Source organism: Lipomyces chichibuensis (assembly GCF_038497645.1).
Source record: "Lipomyces chichibuensis strain CBS 12929 unplaced genomic scaffold V1513scaffold_24, whole genome shotgun sequence".
Taxonomy (NCBI): Eukaryota; Fungi; Ascomycota; class Lipomycetes; order Lipomycetales; family Lipomycetaceae; genus Lipomyces; species Lipomyces chichibuensis.
The window spans coordinates 188,215-205,638 of record NW_027117476.1 but is presented as its reverse complement, the minus strand read 5'-3'; the positions used below and the strand labels follow the sequence as shown (position 1 = coordinate 205,638).

At 45.4% G+C, this 17,424-nt stretch overlaps 4 protein-coding genes across 4 annotated transcripts; 3 read left to right on the top strand and 1 right to left on the bottom strand.

The window, feature by feature from the left end:
- Positions 1-7,640: 7,640 nt before the first annotated feature.
- On the top strand, positions 7,641-8,251 carry V1513DRAFT_138230 (uncharacterized protein). Its single transcript, XM_066894207.1, has one exon. It carries the CDS (start codon positions 7,725-7,727, stop codon positions 8,088-8,090), a length of 366 nt encoding a protein of 121 aa, XP_066752677.1. The 5' UTR covers positions 7,641-7,724; the 3' UTR covers positions 8,091-8,251.
- A 3,392-nt stretch (positions 8,252-11,643) lies between these two features.
- V1513DRAFT_447900 (Metallo-dependent phosphatase-like protein) lies at positions 11,644-13,535 on the top strand. Its single transcript, XM_066898459.1, has one exon. It carries the CDS (start codon positions 11,897-11,899, stop codon positions 13,238-13,240), a length of 1,344 nt encoding a protein of 447 aa, XP_066752676.1. The 5' UTR covers positions 11,644-11,896; the 3' UTR covers positions 13,241-13,535.
- A 384-nt stretch (positions 13,536-13,919) lies between these two features.
- Positions 13,920-15,249, top strand: V1513DRAFT_459403 (uncharacterized protein; the record flags this gene model as incomplete). The annotated part of the gene is made up of 2 exons (XM_066899756.1): positions 13,920-14,718; positions 14,774-15,249. The coding sequence occupies 2 exons, from the start codon at positions 13,920-13,922 to the stop codon at positions 15,247-15,249; spliced, it is 1,275 nt and encodes a 424-aa protein (XP_066752675.1).
- V1513DRAFT_447897 (putative methyltransferase-domain-containing protein) lies at positions 14,926-17,351 on the bottom strand. Its single transcript, XM_066898458.1, has 2 exons — positions 15,689-17,351; positions 14,926-15,640 (listed from the first exon to the last, which is right to left on the bottom strand). The coding sequence occupies exons 1-2, from the start codon at positions 17,202-17,204 to the stop codon at positions 15,405-15,407; spliced, it is 1,752 nt and encodes a 583-aa protein (XP_066752674.1). The 5' UTR covers positions 17,205-17,351; the 3' UTR covers positions 14,926-15,404.
- Between the last annotated feature and the right edge of the window lie 73 nt (positions 17,352-17,424).

Below are 17,424 nucleotides of genomic sequence, written 5' to 3'. Positions count from 1 at the left end.
AGCACATGGCGGCTCTGGAGCTGGAAGTGGGATGCTGTTCAACACTCGGCGTGGACTAAATGGAATCAAACCAGCACCTTTCCACCCATTTTGAATGCAAGACCGTTTTCTCGATTACGCTGAAAAGTTCAGCAATCAGCCCGTTTTATTCGTAGTATACCAGCCCGAGTATACCGGTCGACCCCTTGGGCATGATGTCCCTTAATGGCCCATACACCCCAACATCGAGCGGCTGAAGTAAATGCGAACAATGCGGAGGCAGGAAATGTCATCCATAATAAGTAACCACGGCCGATTTTTAGACTTCTTGCGTGACTCGGGCTCAAATACTTTCCGTAGCCACTCAGGACCATGGGCTATTAGACGTCCAGCCACTAGTAGTTGAGATTCGTTATTCGAAAGGTGTACTCTGCGGAATCCACGCTGTTGTGTGCTGGGCCTTAAAAATAGCCATTGGTGGTAGGGTGAGTCGCCGGTTCCGTCGACTCATCCCACACAGTTTGTTACCCACTCTTGCTTCCCTGCAGTAGTAACCTTCCGACTTGATTTTTGAGTAGAATCGGCAAGTATAGGCGTAGACTGAGTGTCGCCAACGGGAATCATGTCTCATCCACATTGTATATATCGCAGAGCTCGTACTTCTGTTACTTGCAGTCGTAGCTGAAAAGCGTCAAACCAGGCAGTTATCTTGTCGAAGGTAGCTTCTTTATGTCGTGCAGATTCCAATTGGCGTGAGTAAGTTTCTTTCAAGGGCGTGAGTAAGTTTCTTTCAAGTTTGAATATCGACTTAGGAATCGGTAGAGCCATTCGTGGCCAATAGGAGCAGAATCGGTAGGTTCGTTATTTCGTCGCGACACGACTTGAACGCGTCGACTACGAATTACCTCAGCCATTTCTTTCAACAACGACGGCGTTTCAGCGTACCCTGGCGCTGTAAGACGTGTAATCCATTGTACTAGGTCTTTTCTTCCGCGTTCAATAGAAGCTGATAGGTCTCTTAAGACTTAGTACCCGATTTAGCTCCAGCCATTCGATCGATGAGAGTTGACTTATTTGACTTCAGCAGTCTAATGGATGGAGGTTCATTATTTTCTAAGGCCTGAAGAGCCTTTTAGACCTTTTCTTTAGATTGATCGCTTTTAGAAGGTTGCTGATTATGGCTCATGTTGTAAGAAAGTTGGGATCCTCATATAACTGGGATTCCCATACGCTACGCTAAATTTATTCTCGGTCGGGTTCGAAGCCTCATGAACCTAGCTGACACTTGTTGTCGGAAGTATTGTGACAGAAAATGTCACTTACTTTGCAGCCTGCCTTGTGTTGTGTTTCGCTTTAGGCTTGCCTCTCTGCCCTTGCTTTGTGGCTTTCTTTTAAGAGTGACTCCAGACCGTGCTGTATATATCGTGAACGTATCGACGGCACGATACCGAACTCTTCCTGCAAGGTGAAAACATGTTGTTGATGGACTTTAAAGGTGCGATACAATCCGAAGGGAAGCCTGACTGTAGGACCTGTGTGGAGGACGCGCTCCCCGAATCATGCATGCAGAGAAGCTTCGGCGTAGTCGTCCAAGACGTCCAAAGCATTTCGGGGCCGAGTCGGATAGTTAAGATATAAACACCTACTCATCAGATGAGTCGCGCAAATCTCGACGGACAGTTAGGAGAAATGAGGATCGGCAGCGAAACGTGAGATTTTAAATCGGTTTCTTCTGACAAATAACGCGATGGCCATGATGACACAACGCCGCCATATTGATAACAGGTAGTGTACTATGTTTAATAGGGCGGAGCACGATGTATTGGGTATTTCTCAGATGAAGATGAATATAAAGAAGCCTGGTGAACACATTCGAAGCAGTTGACGCGAGGAGCCAAATTTTAGGAGAAATCGCGGTGGCGCGTCGTTGGCGTATTCAACATGGATGAAACGGGTTACGGCATTGAAACAAGTCAATCGAACAATGTCATTCGAATACTTTTCAGAAAAGCCAGTCAAAAGTTTATTCGAGGGCGTCAGGAATGGAGGACAACCATTGAATGCATTTTAGCCGATAACCAAGCTCTACCACCTTTGATGACCTTCAAGTTTGCACATCAGTACCAACTGGGTAGTGCCAGATATTCCGCCAAATTAAAAATTCTCTGCTAGCAAATGTCGTTGGACATCTGAGAGCCATGGGATGGCCTTGGTTGACCCAGATTTTTGAGCCAGAAACCCATGAACGGGCACCGCCGTCTCCTGATTGTAGATGGCCATAGCAGCCACATAACTGCCCCATTCATAGCCTACTGGCTACTGCATGGAAAACAATATCGAGCTCATGACGATCGCTCTACCTCACTGCTCACATGTGCGGTAGCCACGGGCCAGAAGATATCTCAGTGTTTGGTCCATTGACAGCAGCTCTTGGGAGGGAGATTGATCCCGTTACTAGGGTAGGTATTGGCCGGATTAACACCATGAGTGGGTCCAGATGTACAAAAGGGCAAGGGGTAAGTACAGAGCGTAATATCCAGGGTGCATGGAGAGGTGCTGGTTTGTTTCCATATAACCCTCAATGAGAATTAAGGCGATCTCAATTGTTCCTTGCTGAAGAGCTCTCCCCGCAAAAGGCACTGAGCTACGAGAATCAATTCAAGTCTTGAGATCGATCTTGACCAGCCACGAGAGGCTAAAATCAACTGTGAAGCGATATCTGCCCTGACCCCTGTTGTTGAATCGCAAAATACGGAACTATCGATTAAGCGCAAGCAACTGAGAGATAGCGCAGAGATATTGCGGGGCTGGAAGGTCGTTTGAGGGACAAAAGAGTGCAATTAGAGGAGAAGTTCTTGTTTAGCACTAAGGAGATGTTAAAAGTTGCTGAGGATGCAAGGGAGAAACAGGTCACAAAAAGGCCTCGTGGATGCCCACGCAATGGCAACTTTAAGGAAAGTGAGGAACCACTTGTGAGAGAAGGCACTGAATAATTATCTGGATTTTGTAATTCTTCTCTAGAGGATTAGTTGCATTAGTATAATGTGTTGAAACTTTGAACAGAGGAAGTAGCCGGCCGAAATACCCATGCCGTACGTACTTTTGAGCAAAAGAATTAGTGGGCCGTGATCAGCAAGAAATGTAAAATCGGTCGGTAGGGAAAAAGGCAAGAGGATGTCCTGTTTTTCCTTATCATTATAATCGTGAGGATTTATTTTTGAGGATTTATTTTGCTTTGGTTTGATTCCCAACCTAGTAAAAGCACGTAATGCCAACCGCCATGCCGCAACACGAAGACACGTAGTTGGACCGCGCGAAGACGTGATCTCAGGTACTCTATGCATTATTGCTGACAAACTAGCTAACTAGTTACTGTGGAACAATTCACAGCCGCTCCTTGAGGACGCTTTCAACAGCATATGTATAGATTTGGGTGAGCATAAAGTTTCTTGTGCAATTCTTCAGCAACATTTGCAGACTCATTTGCTCTGTTCTGACCCTCTCACTCGGCGCTGTTTTCCTGTGTTCTTCAAAGACCACAAAATATTCACGGGAACGCTTGCAACAATTGTGAGCTGTGCAGTATTTTCTTTCCACATATAGTGCACTGAAGGATTCATTATAGGAAATTTTTATTTTTGAATGACGTTTTCACCAATAGCCTTGCTTGCGCAAAATTATGCACAACGGTTCTTGCATTGTTCTCTTCTGTACTTCCTAGCTCAGTTTACGCACCCTTGGAAGTACATGGCATTCCGTTGGAAATAACTGCGACTAGGCCGTCCAGTCCTTTCATTGCCTAAAGTTGCACATTGTAATACTGGCGATGTCGACCGCCATTTGGTGCATATAGCTCTCCTTAACTTATCAACAGATTGGGAGCCTGACTATCTAAGTCTATATATAACTCCCCACATGTAACAACATACCGCGGCAACTTATACTGCGGCAGTGTATTCAGGACAGTTACAAATGGCCCGAGACGGCGGAAGGCAACTGGCGAATTTAAAAGAGCGATTGGATGACCATCCACAGGAACGCTAGAAGGACTGGGGCGAACTTACAAAATCATGGTAGTGAACAGCGGGCGGGACCGGAATGGGTTGGCAGTCAGAGTGAGGCGAACAATGTAGCTGCTGATGACTTATCCACAGGACCCACCTTGGAAGATATAGCCGAAGCCATCTTCCACGGCTGAAAGCACTATCCCTTCACATCATCTGGCTACCTGGCCGTCCGTGGTTACAAGAAATCGGATGGTAGCTGCATTGGTTTCCCCAAGTTTCTGACGTTGCTCCTGAACCGAGCATTAAATGGCATACTCGGCACAAGCTCCGTCCGTATGTAGTGATAAGGACTAAAGCTAAACAATGTGCAGTGTCCTTAGCTTTTGTGTGCTATGCCAACCATATGGTAAACATCATGTTATAAAGAAGATTTCATGAATAATTTATACAGATCGACAATGCCAGGCAGTTCAATTCTCACCTATGAAGCGATTGAAATGCCGACGGCGCAGCATCACGTATGCCCGGTGCCAACGTATTGCGAACAAAATTGATTCCAAGTTGTACGTGTCAATCCTGCGTCTTCAACCTTCCGACCGTAGCGCTTGCTTTAGGGGGCCAAAGCAACCAACATTTAATGGTTGGAGCTTATGAGACGAGTGAGCCGGCATGCAAACAAACGGTAATAATTTTGTGTTCTTTGCAATAGAGCTCGAGGTCAGTGGAATGGTGGCTCTCATGCCCGTCGAGGATCAAAAGACAAAATACTCCGGAAGTTCGTGACTTTGTATGCTTATTTAAGTGCTGGATCCATTCCAGGACTCTTTGGTTCGTTGTCCAACCATCTGCAGTAAGAGTGATCACCCAGTCGTGAGGCATTTCATTGTGCTGCTTCACACCAAGGCGATAGGTGATTTTTGCCAGCTACGATGATGTACGGCGGGATCGCTGAGCCGCGAGAATCGATCCCCTGGATTACTGTAGCCATTCTCTGTTACCTTTCTGAGCCATTCTTGATCTTGCCCGTCTTTCTGAGCTCGTAACCACCATGCCGCTGGAGAATGTGCCATCATTGTCCTGGTCTCGTCGAAGTTGTGTACGTCATGGTCATCGTATTCCGCACAAGTTCAAACCACGATCGAAACACGTCTAGATCCTCGCATTGGACTCTCTGGTAGTCGATTCTTCGATTTCAATGCGTTCTGAGCTCGGCTTGTCGCTTGACAAAGTTTGAAGCCCAGCACTTTCAATGGTCGTGAATCTAGGTCGTTCCCCTATGTTTGTAAGCTTTCGCGAATTGGCCGGGATATCGTGTCGTGATGATGGTGCGCCCCTTCAAACGCGACCTCAGAGTAGATCGCTGCGGCACGTCTGGTCAATGGCCTTGATGGCAATATTCAATCTGGCTTCGTTTGATGTTAATTCCATTCTGTTTGTGGGAGAATCAATGGTTTAAAATTTGGACTATTAATTTCTATGAAAGTGCGCAGGTCGCTTATGGACTACGTTATAAATTATGGCGGATAATAAAATAATTACCTAATTAATAGTAATGAAAAAGAGAATATTTAATGCCCATGACAACGGTAAATGCTGACTATCATCCTGAGACCTGAAGTGGCGTTGCTGCGGACAGTGCGGATTCTTATAGCGACTTTAGCCAGCAACGTTGTAGGATATGATCCTGGACCTTCTTTTCAAGAAATAAATCCAGCTCTTTGAATCTGGCATAAAAACATCGGGTTTATATAGACATTACGCTGGTCAAAGAGTACAATACTCATCTCTTGCGGAGTTATTCGTCACGTTTGCAATGGCGGACGGCCGATGGCGGATGTTGTCAGATAAGGATATTCGCATTCTGAGCAGCTTTAGACCTGGAGTCTCCTCCTCATCAACAGACGCTCCGTTTGAGTTGAACTGGCAAAGCATGTACAAGCCAAGACCAGCAACAAAGCTAACCACCCTAAGGCACACTGTTCAGTCGCAGAAATGATTCAGCCTCAATTCTCTGTTCTGGCCGTGCTCTCATGAAGGAGCCATCAGGAGAATATAATTTCCAATGCTCCATTAGCTCTGGTGGTAAGTCGTTATGCTTGTGTTCATAGTAGCCTGGCCTACGTGCGCTTTACTCTTTGTCGTCTCCCGATGTTGATTATATACAACTTTGTTTCAAGACGACACGACATTGCGACCCCGCGGTGCGGACTTGCGACAGTCCATATCGCCCGATCGTACTTATAAGTAAAATTTGACAAGCAACAAATAGCTTGACGCCAAGCTGGCCGCGCTGAATATTGAGTCTTTGACACTTCAGATCTGCTCAAACGACCTACCGGATATTTGTCCGATTAGTGGGCGTCTTGTGTGCTGAATCTTGCAAGCATAAATGGACTTCTGGCTTGGCAACCAGACTTCCTGTACGACCAGTTTGCGGACCCCTTCCAACTTTATACTAACTTCCTCTACATTCCCATACTTTTATTACATAATTTTAAATGCTCAATGTCTCCTTAACTCACTATCCAGATCTCAACCGTTTGCCCTTCATTGTTCTTGATTGTCTCTCACAATCCTTTCAACAAGTTCACCGCCCCCCCTCAGAACTCAAAGATGGCAGAAACTGTAAACAGAGCGTGCCAGATTCCCCCCCTCCGAGTCAGAGACGTCCAGGAGCCCTCTTCCGGGACATCATAGGTGCAGGTCATCCTTGAGAAAATGGGTCATCCTTGAGAAAATGTATGTGCTCAAAATTCTTAATTGTCCTCCATCTACTGGAGAGACGCTCCCCAAAGAAGCGGGAGATAGTCCCTGCCTCGGAGTCACAACTATGGCGCGAAAGGCATCGGCCCATGCTGTACTGTCGAATGCCCATATAGACACAAATCATGTCCATGAGGAAAACAATGAAAACAGCAGGAAGTCGCTGATATAAGGACTTAGGTTAACCAATAAGTGCCTCTGGCAAGTACAAACTACAAACATCTTCTGTCATAATCGCCTAGCCTGATAGCATTATCTGTTGGCATGAAAAAAGAACATGATGCGGATTGTTTTGGACCCTGTGTCAAATAGCTCAATTTTCCGGAGAATGGTTAACCGAGTGCAATTGCGCTACAGTGTGTATCGTGTTTGTTACGCGCGAGTCCGCAGTCGGACGCGTCTTACATGAAAATCTGTTCGTCTGTTAACAAAATGGTGGCCATTTTGTGGCTACTTGCGGAGTGATCAAATTTCACTCAAGTTTGGTTCTGTACGACGTCGCTACAAATTAAAGCGCAAATTTACTCTTCCATGTTCAAATATAGAAACCGTTCCCAAAGCTTTCTGGAATGAGCATTCTTCTCGAATCAGTCAGAATCTGTGGTTGCCTTCTCTTGATTCGCATCGAACGCGAATGGAGTGAGGAACTCATTAGTAAATGCTGGGGCACCTGTATGAGAAAGTCTGCTCGCGACCAGCAAATCACGGAGCCCTTATTGGTAAGAGTGCGGTGGACGACGAGAAATAAAGACCAGAGAAAAAACACAGACGGACAATATAACAAGTCACAAAGAACTGGCAGGTAAAGCCAGGCATTTGAAAGAACGGGCTAGACTTACAACCAATGTTTGGATCTCGTGTAAATGAAGCAGATTGTAAGAACGGAACAAGGCTTAAGAGCGGCATTCCTCAATAAGGAGGCAATCGACAAGGTGGGCAAGCTCTGGGTTTTGGAAACGCCAAACGACATTAAGGATGCCGCCATGGCCGACCGCTCTCAAAGCATTTGATTGCGCACATGCACGGTACAAAAAAGACGATAAGGTATTCAAGATTAAGCACCGCTCTCGGACAAAGTGTCGGCAGGAGAGCATTGTAATACATCATAAGCACTGGCCTCATGGAAGAGGGAAGGATGCCTTTCTTCGCAAAATGAAGAGCGCTGAACCGCTCCCAAAGGAGCTGTCGCACGACAGTAGACTTGTTTACCAAACGACCACAGGCCACTACTATCTTTGTGTACCGATGATTTTACAGGTACATGAAGGGCCCTCTTTAGGTCGACTATCTCTATGCAGGCGTGCGACTCACTATGTATACCACAGACGGCGAAGTGGTTGAACTCGGTTGAATGACATTGGCCATATATATAGACTGTCTCACTGGCTGGCGAGTTGCATAGCATATTCGGCCAAAGATATCAGCCATGCAAATAGGTGGAGGACGAAAAAAAGCTGCAGCCAGGCTGCGCTGTCGGATTTAAAATCTGGTCGTCGATTTGCACTGGAGGATTGCTATGTATTCAAGCTTTTTCATCCTCCCGAACTTTCCAGTTCAAAGGACGGTGACACGCAGGGGTGGACACCGGCGGATCAGGTCCAAGACAGCACGAGCTAAGACAAGTCGTCTTGGTCTCTGACGCCTTCATTGGTAAGACATGCGGAAGATTTGGCAGTCTCAACGACCTAAGGAGTAGGAAAGAATACGCATGCAAACAATTTTTTTTTCGAATGCGCAGTACAGCGCACTAGGCAGCGAACCAGCCTGCAGAGACAAATCTACACATGAATGAGCTCCACGAGAAACCTGCCCTGCAAGAGCCCGCCACGCCTTTACTATAATAGTAGTAATGAGATTTGGCGCGCGATGAGGCTCGTCTCTTTTTCGGTACCTCCGAGTCGAATGATCGTAGTCAGCTTCCAACAAAATATGCTTTGCGTATGTTTGAGGAAACAACACGAGCGCAAATGGTAATTATTTTAACTTTTGACACTATTTTGGTAGTAGAGATGGGTAAATTTAAGTCGAAGCCAACTTAAGTCGACTTGACTTGAACTAAACTTAACTTCACCCTGGGCTTGCCTACCTAACTTAACTCAACTTGAGACCTTGAGCAAGTCGGCTTAACTTAACTCAAGATTTTGTGTGAGTAACTCTAACTTAAGCTCCTTCAAAGTTTAAGTTTGTATAATTCGTGTGCTCGGTGCCTGTGATGAAAGCTGCCTGGTCTGTAAAGTACCATGTAGATTTGTCGCCAGCATCGCATACTTCATCATCGAGAAGAGATTGCAGTAAACAAGCTTATGTGCAATACGTGACGCGTTGAAGTTCTTCACTTTTCTCCATAATTCGTTCTACTTCCTCCCCCGTACCGTCAGCAGCATGTTGCCTGTCACTTATCATCGCGCCCCGTGAGTCCTGTTTCCGAGACAGACTCATCTAGTACGGAGACAAGCATCCAGAGATCCGCGGGAGATTTGACCATGAAATACTTCGAGAAAATAGCAACGGAGTACATTTGCCGCAATTCCAATACGGGAAGATGCGTGGGAAAGCCTAAAGGTGGGAAACCAAAGGGCCACTACAGTCTTGGATCCAGTAATACAACGTTGTGGAGTCATGCTGAAACCTGCATTTGGGCAGCATGGATATTTGCCTTCTGGTCAGCAGCTGTCAGAGGGCACCTACTGTCCAAAAAAACGCAAGATGAACGCTTGATTAATATTTGTTGACGATCAGGTTAGTTACAGTCTTCACTCCTATATGGCAATGTTCTAGTTCTTATTATGCAGCAATCACTATCTGTCGTCGAAAATCGTTCATTCAAGTCCTTTGTCAAAGGTATCAATCCGAATTATACGATCCCCACGGAGGAAGACGATCACACGGCAGATTGTCAATACTTATGCAAGTCGTTTGGATGTTCTCAACAGTCAGCTAGATTCATTAGATGCCAAAAGTGAGCCTTACCTATGATGTTTGGACCCTTAAAGCAAATTTTCCAAAAACTAGTATCACGGCGCATTTTATAGCCAATGATTGGAATATGCACAGCTGTATCCTGAGCTTCAAGGACTTTAATTATCCACATACTGCACGACGCCATCAGGAGCTTATTATGGAGACCATTCTAAATTTCGGTTTGCAGACAAAGGTCATTGGCTGTGTCTCTGATAATGAGGAAGCAACTGTCCAACGTATCAGGGGCGAAAGGCTCAACTTGAAAGGAATTACTTAGCGCTCTCAGATGCGCAGTGCATTCGCTGCAACTCTCACTGAAGCCAGTTTTTAAAGCCTGCTGCGATCAGCTTACTTTAACACGAGATCTAGTAATCCTTGCAAAAATTTTTTCCAAAATTTGCGCAAAGAATTGCCGAAATATCCAAAGCCCTTGTAAGAAGATGTGGAAGACAATAAAGTTGATTCCTTTCATGGTCATGTCACCTTGAAGTTGGACACAGAAATTAAGATGGAATTCGACTTATGCTATGTTTATACCTCTCTTGCGCATGAGGAAGCCGTTGGAAGACTCTTCAGTGAGTTTTCGACCGGTAGACCGACTCCAAAGGCCTGGAAAGGTGCATCATTTCTGATGATGACTGGGCGGATATAACCTGGCTTGTGTACATGCTAAAGCCATTTAGTGATGCATCAGACAATTTTGGAGGCGGGAAATATCCATTCATTGGTTCGATACTTATTGTTTATCAGAAAGAAAATGGCTTGATGCGATTTTTGAAGATGCTCGATCATGATGGGAAGACTAATTTCGAGAATGACTTTGAAGACTTGCCTAAAGAGTGGGTTCACGTTGTTGGTTCAAAACTCACTGACGACTTACATCAGAGGCATGTTAGCTTGAAACAAACTAATAAGTTGGCATTGACAATGGCTGTCGATCCTAGATTTAGACTCCGATTTGTCGCGGATGCCCATGAGAAGCAACGAATTAAGGTGGAATTAGGAAATATCTTGACGAACATTACCCATCCGAAATGGTGTCTCGTTACGATACCACTTAAAAGAAACGTTTTCATGGTTACTATCGTGATTTGGAGAAGCCTGACCATGAAGCTCTGTGGAAGATGAAATATTTGATGAGATGACCAGGTGGTTCCAGCAGTGCACAGAGAGATCTGACTGCGATCCACTTGCATATTTTAAGAGCAAGCATACCGATTTTCCGAGAATCTCGCGGATGGCGCGAGATCTTTTGGCTGTCCCTGGGTCCTCCGTTCCATCGGAAGAGCTTTTTCTGCAAGTGGCAAATCTTATTACAGTTCGCAGGATCCGCTTGGGCGACAAAACCATTGATTGAGTCATGCATGTGCCTGAAGAGTTGGGATTGGTCAAGAGAACCAAATGATGCTATTTCAGACGAGGTTGAGGAGTCAGATGCAGAAGAAGCGGCAGCAATGATATTGAGTTGCTGAATTATTTAATTTTGTTTTGAATATTTACTATAGTTGATAATAAATCTTGCGTTTTACGAATTAAAATGCATTTGATTGATGTGAACTAAAGTCGACTTAACTCAACTTAACTCAAACATGGATTAAGTCGCATAAAGCCGACTTCAACTCGACTTGTGAAGTTGAGTATGATAAGGCAACTTAAGTTTTCCGGTGGTCGCGACTTAAACTTAACTAAACTTGCACTGTAAACTATCTCTATTTGGTAGGGTAGCAGTTACCCGGGAGCTTTTCACACTAGTCCGAGTAGAGTAAAGATTGAGAGATACTGAGTGTTTCGTGCCGGTGGCAAGTATTACTGACAGTTTTACCCTAGCCCATATCGGGACTGGCCAGTCGTATCACCGAGCGCGCACATGTGAGCGCCGCAGGGACCGGCCACTATCGGGACAGTCGAGGTTATATTAAACATTTTTGTGATGCAGCATCAATGCGACAGCCTACTACGTATTGCGCCTCGTAAGGAAGTAGTGCCATCTTACACTTACAGACTCGGGGCTATTTCACTTGGGACCGCTTCTACGTGACGCGTTCGACGACTTCGCCGCTTTAACTGAGCTCCAACAACTTCACCCGTTTCGACCTACTCTGCTTACCTACGTAGCCCGTGTGGCACTGCATCCGCCTTCTTCTCTTCACAATCACCTGCACAGTCCTGGTCACCATTCATACCAAATGACTGTGTCCGTTTCTCCGATTTCGCAGTATCCAGCGTATCATGATAATCCGTCAGTTACCTTACGTGCTGGCGGGCTCGACTTCAGAACACCTCTGGCAGTTGAGGACAAGCCCAGTCCAGCATCTCGCAAATTCAATTGGAGGAACATACTCCTGCTAGTCGGCGTCTTTCTGCTAATTCCTGTACTATATTTCTTCCTTTTCTGGGCACCGAACCGCAAGTCCACAGTCTACCAGATTGCTCCTACAATTAAGGTCGCTGATTTTCCCACCGACTTCATACCGGCATCCTCCGATGGACGCTTGATTTTTATTGGTGATATTCACGGCTGCAACGTAGAGTTTGGTCAGCTTCTCGAAGCTGTGGGCTTTGTTCCTTCTCAAGATAAGCTCATTCTTTTGGGTGACTTCATTTCCAAAGGTCCCAACTCCATTGCTGTCCTAGAAATGGCCATGAAATACAACGCTGCTTGTATCCGAGGAAATCATGAAAACACTTTGCTTCGACGCTACGCCAAAAAGCATAACCAAAAGTTTGACAATGACGTACGGGATAGGCTGGAGGATGGAAGCAAGAGTGGCGGCTTGGAACACTTTGATGATGATGACGACGATGACGACGAGGAGGTCAATCTTATCGGACAGAAGATGAACAACATCAAGAGAAAAGCTATGCATGGTATGATGGATTCAGCTGTCAATGGTGCGAAGCACCCACATACTTCTGCTCATAATGACGACGACGACGACTGCATGATGCATGAAATGGATGATAACACGCTAGAGTCTGGTGAATATGATCCATCTGCTGGTGGATTTGTTCACATTATGGCAGATGAGAAAAAGATCATTAAGAAAGCCACACCGGAACAGATTGCATATATAGACTCATGCCCTCTCATCCTTCATATTCCTGAACAGATATTTGGGCCTGACTGTGGTGACGTGTCCGTCTGTCATGCAGGTCTCATGTGGAACGTACCCACTCTGGAAGATCAAGACCCAGCAGTCCTTCTCTATATTCGCACGTTGTTACCGCCGGACAATTCTACGGCTTCTCCGACACGTGATGGGATCTTGTGGAATGAAGTATGGAATGACCATCAGGAGACACTGCCGCCGTCTCAAAGACGCACTGTGTTGTACGGCCATGATGCTAAGACAGGTCTTGTCATCAAGAAATATTCCAAGGGCTTAGATAGCAGATGTTACAAGGGTGATTATCTCACTGCCTTGGTCGCAAAGCGAGATGGACTTGGTGGTTGGGAGAACGAGCTTGTTAGTGTAAAATGCGACGTGCATGACCCCAAGCTGCCAGGCTACGTGGACGGGAAGTTTTAGACAACAATCTGGTAGATTATGAATATGTTATATTATCGTGATGTTGGGTTTTGTTTGTTTATGATTGCTGGAAAGGCGGGCCCTTGTTTATTGTGTACGTGATTTCTTGATGCATTGTTCGTGTTGCAGGCCCGTTTTGTTATTTTGGCACTAGTTGAGGAGTAACAGAATTTTCAAAATTCTAGGAGTAAAGATCACCGAGTCTTGATAGTATTAATACTCTATATATTGCACTTATAATTAGATATAACTCGGCGTTCACAGTAAATTCGAGACAAGTGAGCAATGAACAGTGCGGCTGCGGTGTCGGTGACGTATTCGCACGGCAGAAAAACTCGGGATCGATATTCATAGTTTTGACGCTTTGGAAAACGCAACCAAAATTTCTGCAAATAATCGCGGACATCCAGTCGAGACGATGGCTACGAATCTATTGCATGTACGCCCGATTCGACGATCCTCCAGTTTTATTCGACCAAATCAGACGCTCTATTGCGGATTGCTTAGAGAAAATCGGCGCAGTGGTCCAAATATATCGACCAAACGACGCCTTCCAGAACGGTCAAATACGCCGCCAAGGTCAACCAAGCAGCTGCTTATTGACCCTATTTTTCAAAGACATGATATTTTTTATGGTGGCCTAAGTTTCAACGTTAGCAGACGTCGGGGATTATCGACGATGAGTGAGAAGGCACAGTTTTGGACCCGTGGCCGCCTAGTGTTCGCGGGCATTCTGACAATTGCTGGAATCGCGTATCTCATGTTTCCGAAACATAACTATCCAAAGGAAGTTGCAGATCTCATCAGACTGGGCCTAAGGGAGGAACGGAAAGACACATCTGATAATTATGAACGCGCGATCTCGTTTTACTTGGCGGCACTGGAAGTCGCTGAGCATGTGGGTATGGATCAGACTTGCGATGAATATACTGGTCTACAGATCAAGGTTGGAGAAATTCTCGAGCGTCTTGAGGCAAACGAGGCTGCACTTTTAATGTATAACAACATTCTGGAGAATGGAATTGTGTGGCTGCAAGAAGACCCGCGTCGAGCAGGCACGATGTCATCCGACAAGGTGATACGGTATTTGCGCGTGAGCGTCCGTGCAGCAGAAATAGCCGAAGCGATAGGCGAGATATCTGCGAACCTGCCAATGTTGGGAATGTGGATTGAAACGTTACAAAAGAGGCTGCCAGATAATTATACCAAACTTCTCACAACACACATTATGGATATCGAGGAAGACAGTGCTATTCCGCTTGCGTTATATAGTGTTCCGCTGTATCCAACGAACGAAGAGAAGAGGCAGTTCAATCATGTTGATTACGACATCGAAGATACTCTCGCGCTTGCTAGAGATTACTATGCCACACTATTAATACAAAATTCACGACCGGGTGTAGGGTATCACTTAAAGAACGAGAATATCAAATTAATGCAAATTATGGGTATTTCGTTGCCACGAATTTTACGCACGCGTATGTATTAGTCTCAAACCGATTAGCGTAGTGGCCGCAAGCCTGACTGTTACAGAGGTTGACATCGCATCGGCATACTTCATATGCTACGAGCGGGCTATTGCCGACTCTCACGACTCTCCAGTCAATTCACAGATTGCGACGGGGGACGGTCCAAGGTATCTGGAATTAGCTGGAACGTGCTTAAAAGATGCAATTTCAAAGATGACGGAAACTCGTGCCTCTTCCACTAACACCAAGCATTATACGGAGGAGGATCACCAAGATCTAGATATCGCGCAAGCGTTGGCGATTTATGGGCTTGCAGTAATTGAAGCAAAGAAAAGAAACTATAAAGAGGCCATGGATTTGTTCAAGGAGGCACGAATTCGTGCAATGGGCTCTCAATTTCCAGAGCTTGTCGAAAAGATCCAAGGGGAGTGGTCGGCGATGGTAAAGCATATGAATACGGACAGAGTTATGGATACAGATGCAATTGCTGAAGCCATAGAATATCTTCCACCGCTGACTAAAGCCACATCCAGTAAGTAGCATCTTACCTACTGCGGCCAATAAATCATGATATTCTCGTTAATGTCTTATAAATATTTCATATGACTTGTGTTGTAGCACTTGGACATCTGCATGGTCTGTACGTGCAGAAGGTGTAGTCCTCGAAGAACTCTTGGATATTAACTTTCTGCGACTTAGCGCCACAGTTTCCATATTTCCACACCGACGCTTTTGTTCCATATATCGGAGACTCCTGAGATAATTCGTTCTTGTATTTCGAGTTCCTTCATTTGAAATATTGCAGCTAGACGTTTCCATAGCTCGGACTTTTCCTCTGAGGACAATCCACGAGGTTTGTAGCCCAAAAATATTATTGTCTTCTTTGGGATGCAAAGCCGCTCCAGCGTCACGAGGAGGACGTCGAAATATTCTGCATATTAGCAACCAATCTACGTAAGAGACTATATCAATCGCTCACCGTCGTCGTAAATCAGATCACAAGCTATCACGATATCAAATGGCGAATAATCTAGCTTTTTTTCTTCTCCCCAATACAAAGTGTCAACCACGATCTCGTGATAGGTGTCAGGAAAACAATTGGTTGCATTTTCCTTGATGAGAGGAATTGCTTCTTCGACATCAGTGAGCGCAAGCTTAAGGTCTTCGACTTCGTCAGCAAGACATTTCCAAACCTTCCGATAGAGATAAAGACCAACCGCCCCATTGCCGGAGGAAAGGTCTAATATGCTTAATGTCTTCTCGCGATGGTTGGACAGATGATCAAAAATTGCATCACAGAGAAAGAGAGCCGAGTCCCATACTTTGCCTGGTAAATCAGAGGTTGATTCTTTCACATATATGCGTTCAGAGCTGTCGATATAGAGGGGGCGTAGCGTAGATAACGGATAATCCTCGTCAATGTCGCTACGACTATGGCTAACTAAAAATGGACCCAAAACAAGAGGAATAATTTTTAACTCTGAGCATCCAATTGGATAGAGAAGTATGTAGAACTCCTCGTCACTACTGGAAGCTACTCGAAAGGTCACGGCACCTTTGCCACTGCCATAAAATCCATGGAAATCTAACCCAGGGTAGTACATTTCGCTAACATCCGGACTCCCTGAGGCGCACAAAATATTAACGTGTTCATTGCCGATGACATCTGCAGCCACAGCTATCCGCATTTCTGCTGGAATGGCTTCACGTGGATATAAATTCATTTCATTCACAATGCCTAAATGCACCGTTAGAGTCGAACCGTTTGATTGCAGTTCTCGTCTCGGAAAAGGTTCTCGTGGAATGAGCCTAAATATCATCCCTCCCGATGTATTGCCAACAACAGCCGCAGCATCCATAGCAATGTTTAAGGATTTTGGATAGAAGACTACGCCGGTGCCATTCGAGTCCAGTGCGGCGACAGACCTATCGACAAGCTTAATGAATGCGTGCAGAGAGTTGCTGACAACCTCTATCTCTACCTCCGCGTCTGACAGTAAGCTAGCCAAAACAAGGGGTCGTAAATTGCTCAGTATTGCCAATTGAAGTGCGCTCACGTCAATGTCTGAGCTGACCGTAAATCGAAACGCTGACCGCGGGAGCTGATACGACGTTCCAGACCAACAAGACACACATCTCAAAGCCGCAGTAAGATCCCGTCTTGCCATTACAGGCTTATCCCTTTCAAATAAACATTGCGCACGAAGAAAGTGTGCCAAAAATAGCAGGAAATGTGTTTCGATTGATTTATCATGAGCATGCGCCTGGTAGTCGAGCAGCAGCGCAAGTTCATATTCCACCTTCTGACTTCGACTGGCGGACACTTGCAAATTTTTTATTGCCAGCGGATGGTAATCTGCTAGTTCCCAATCGCGCGTCTGCCATGCGCATAATGCCCGAGCTACTATAAGCCATCGGCCTCCCTCCGAAAGAGTCCTGTTCAACACCCGGGAGTACAGCCGTACCGACGCAACCAGATCCTGCGACCGATTCATATTGAATGTAAGGATCAATTAGCTTAGCCGTAGAGTAAAACTATTAATCTCCTTCGTTGTAAGTTATTATGCTCCAATGTTGATTACATAGCACATAAATCTGAAGTTGAGACTGCGATGTTGAAAATGCGCATTTCACATACCGAGTTCATAGATTTAATAACTGGCTAATGCCAAACTTTAGATATTTTGAGTGCGGCGCTCTAAACGCAGTTCGATT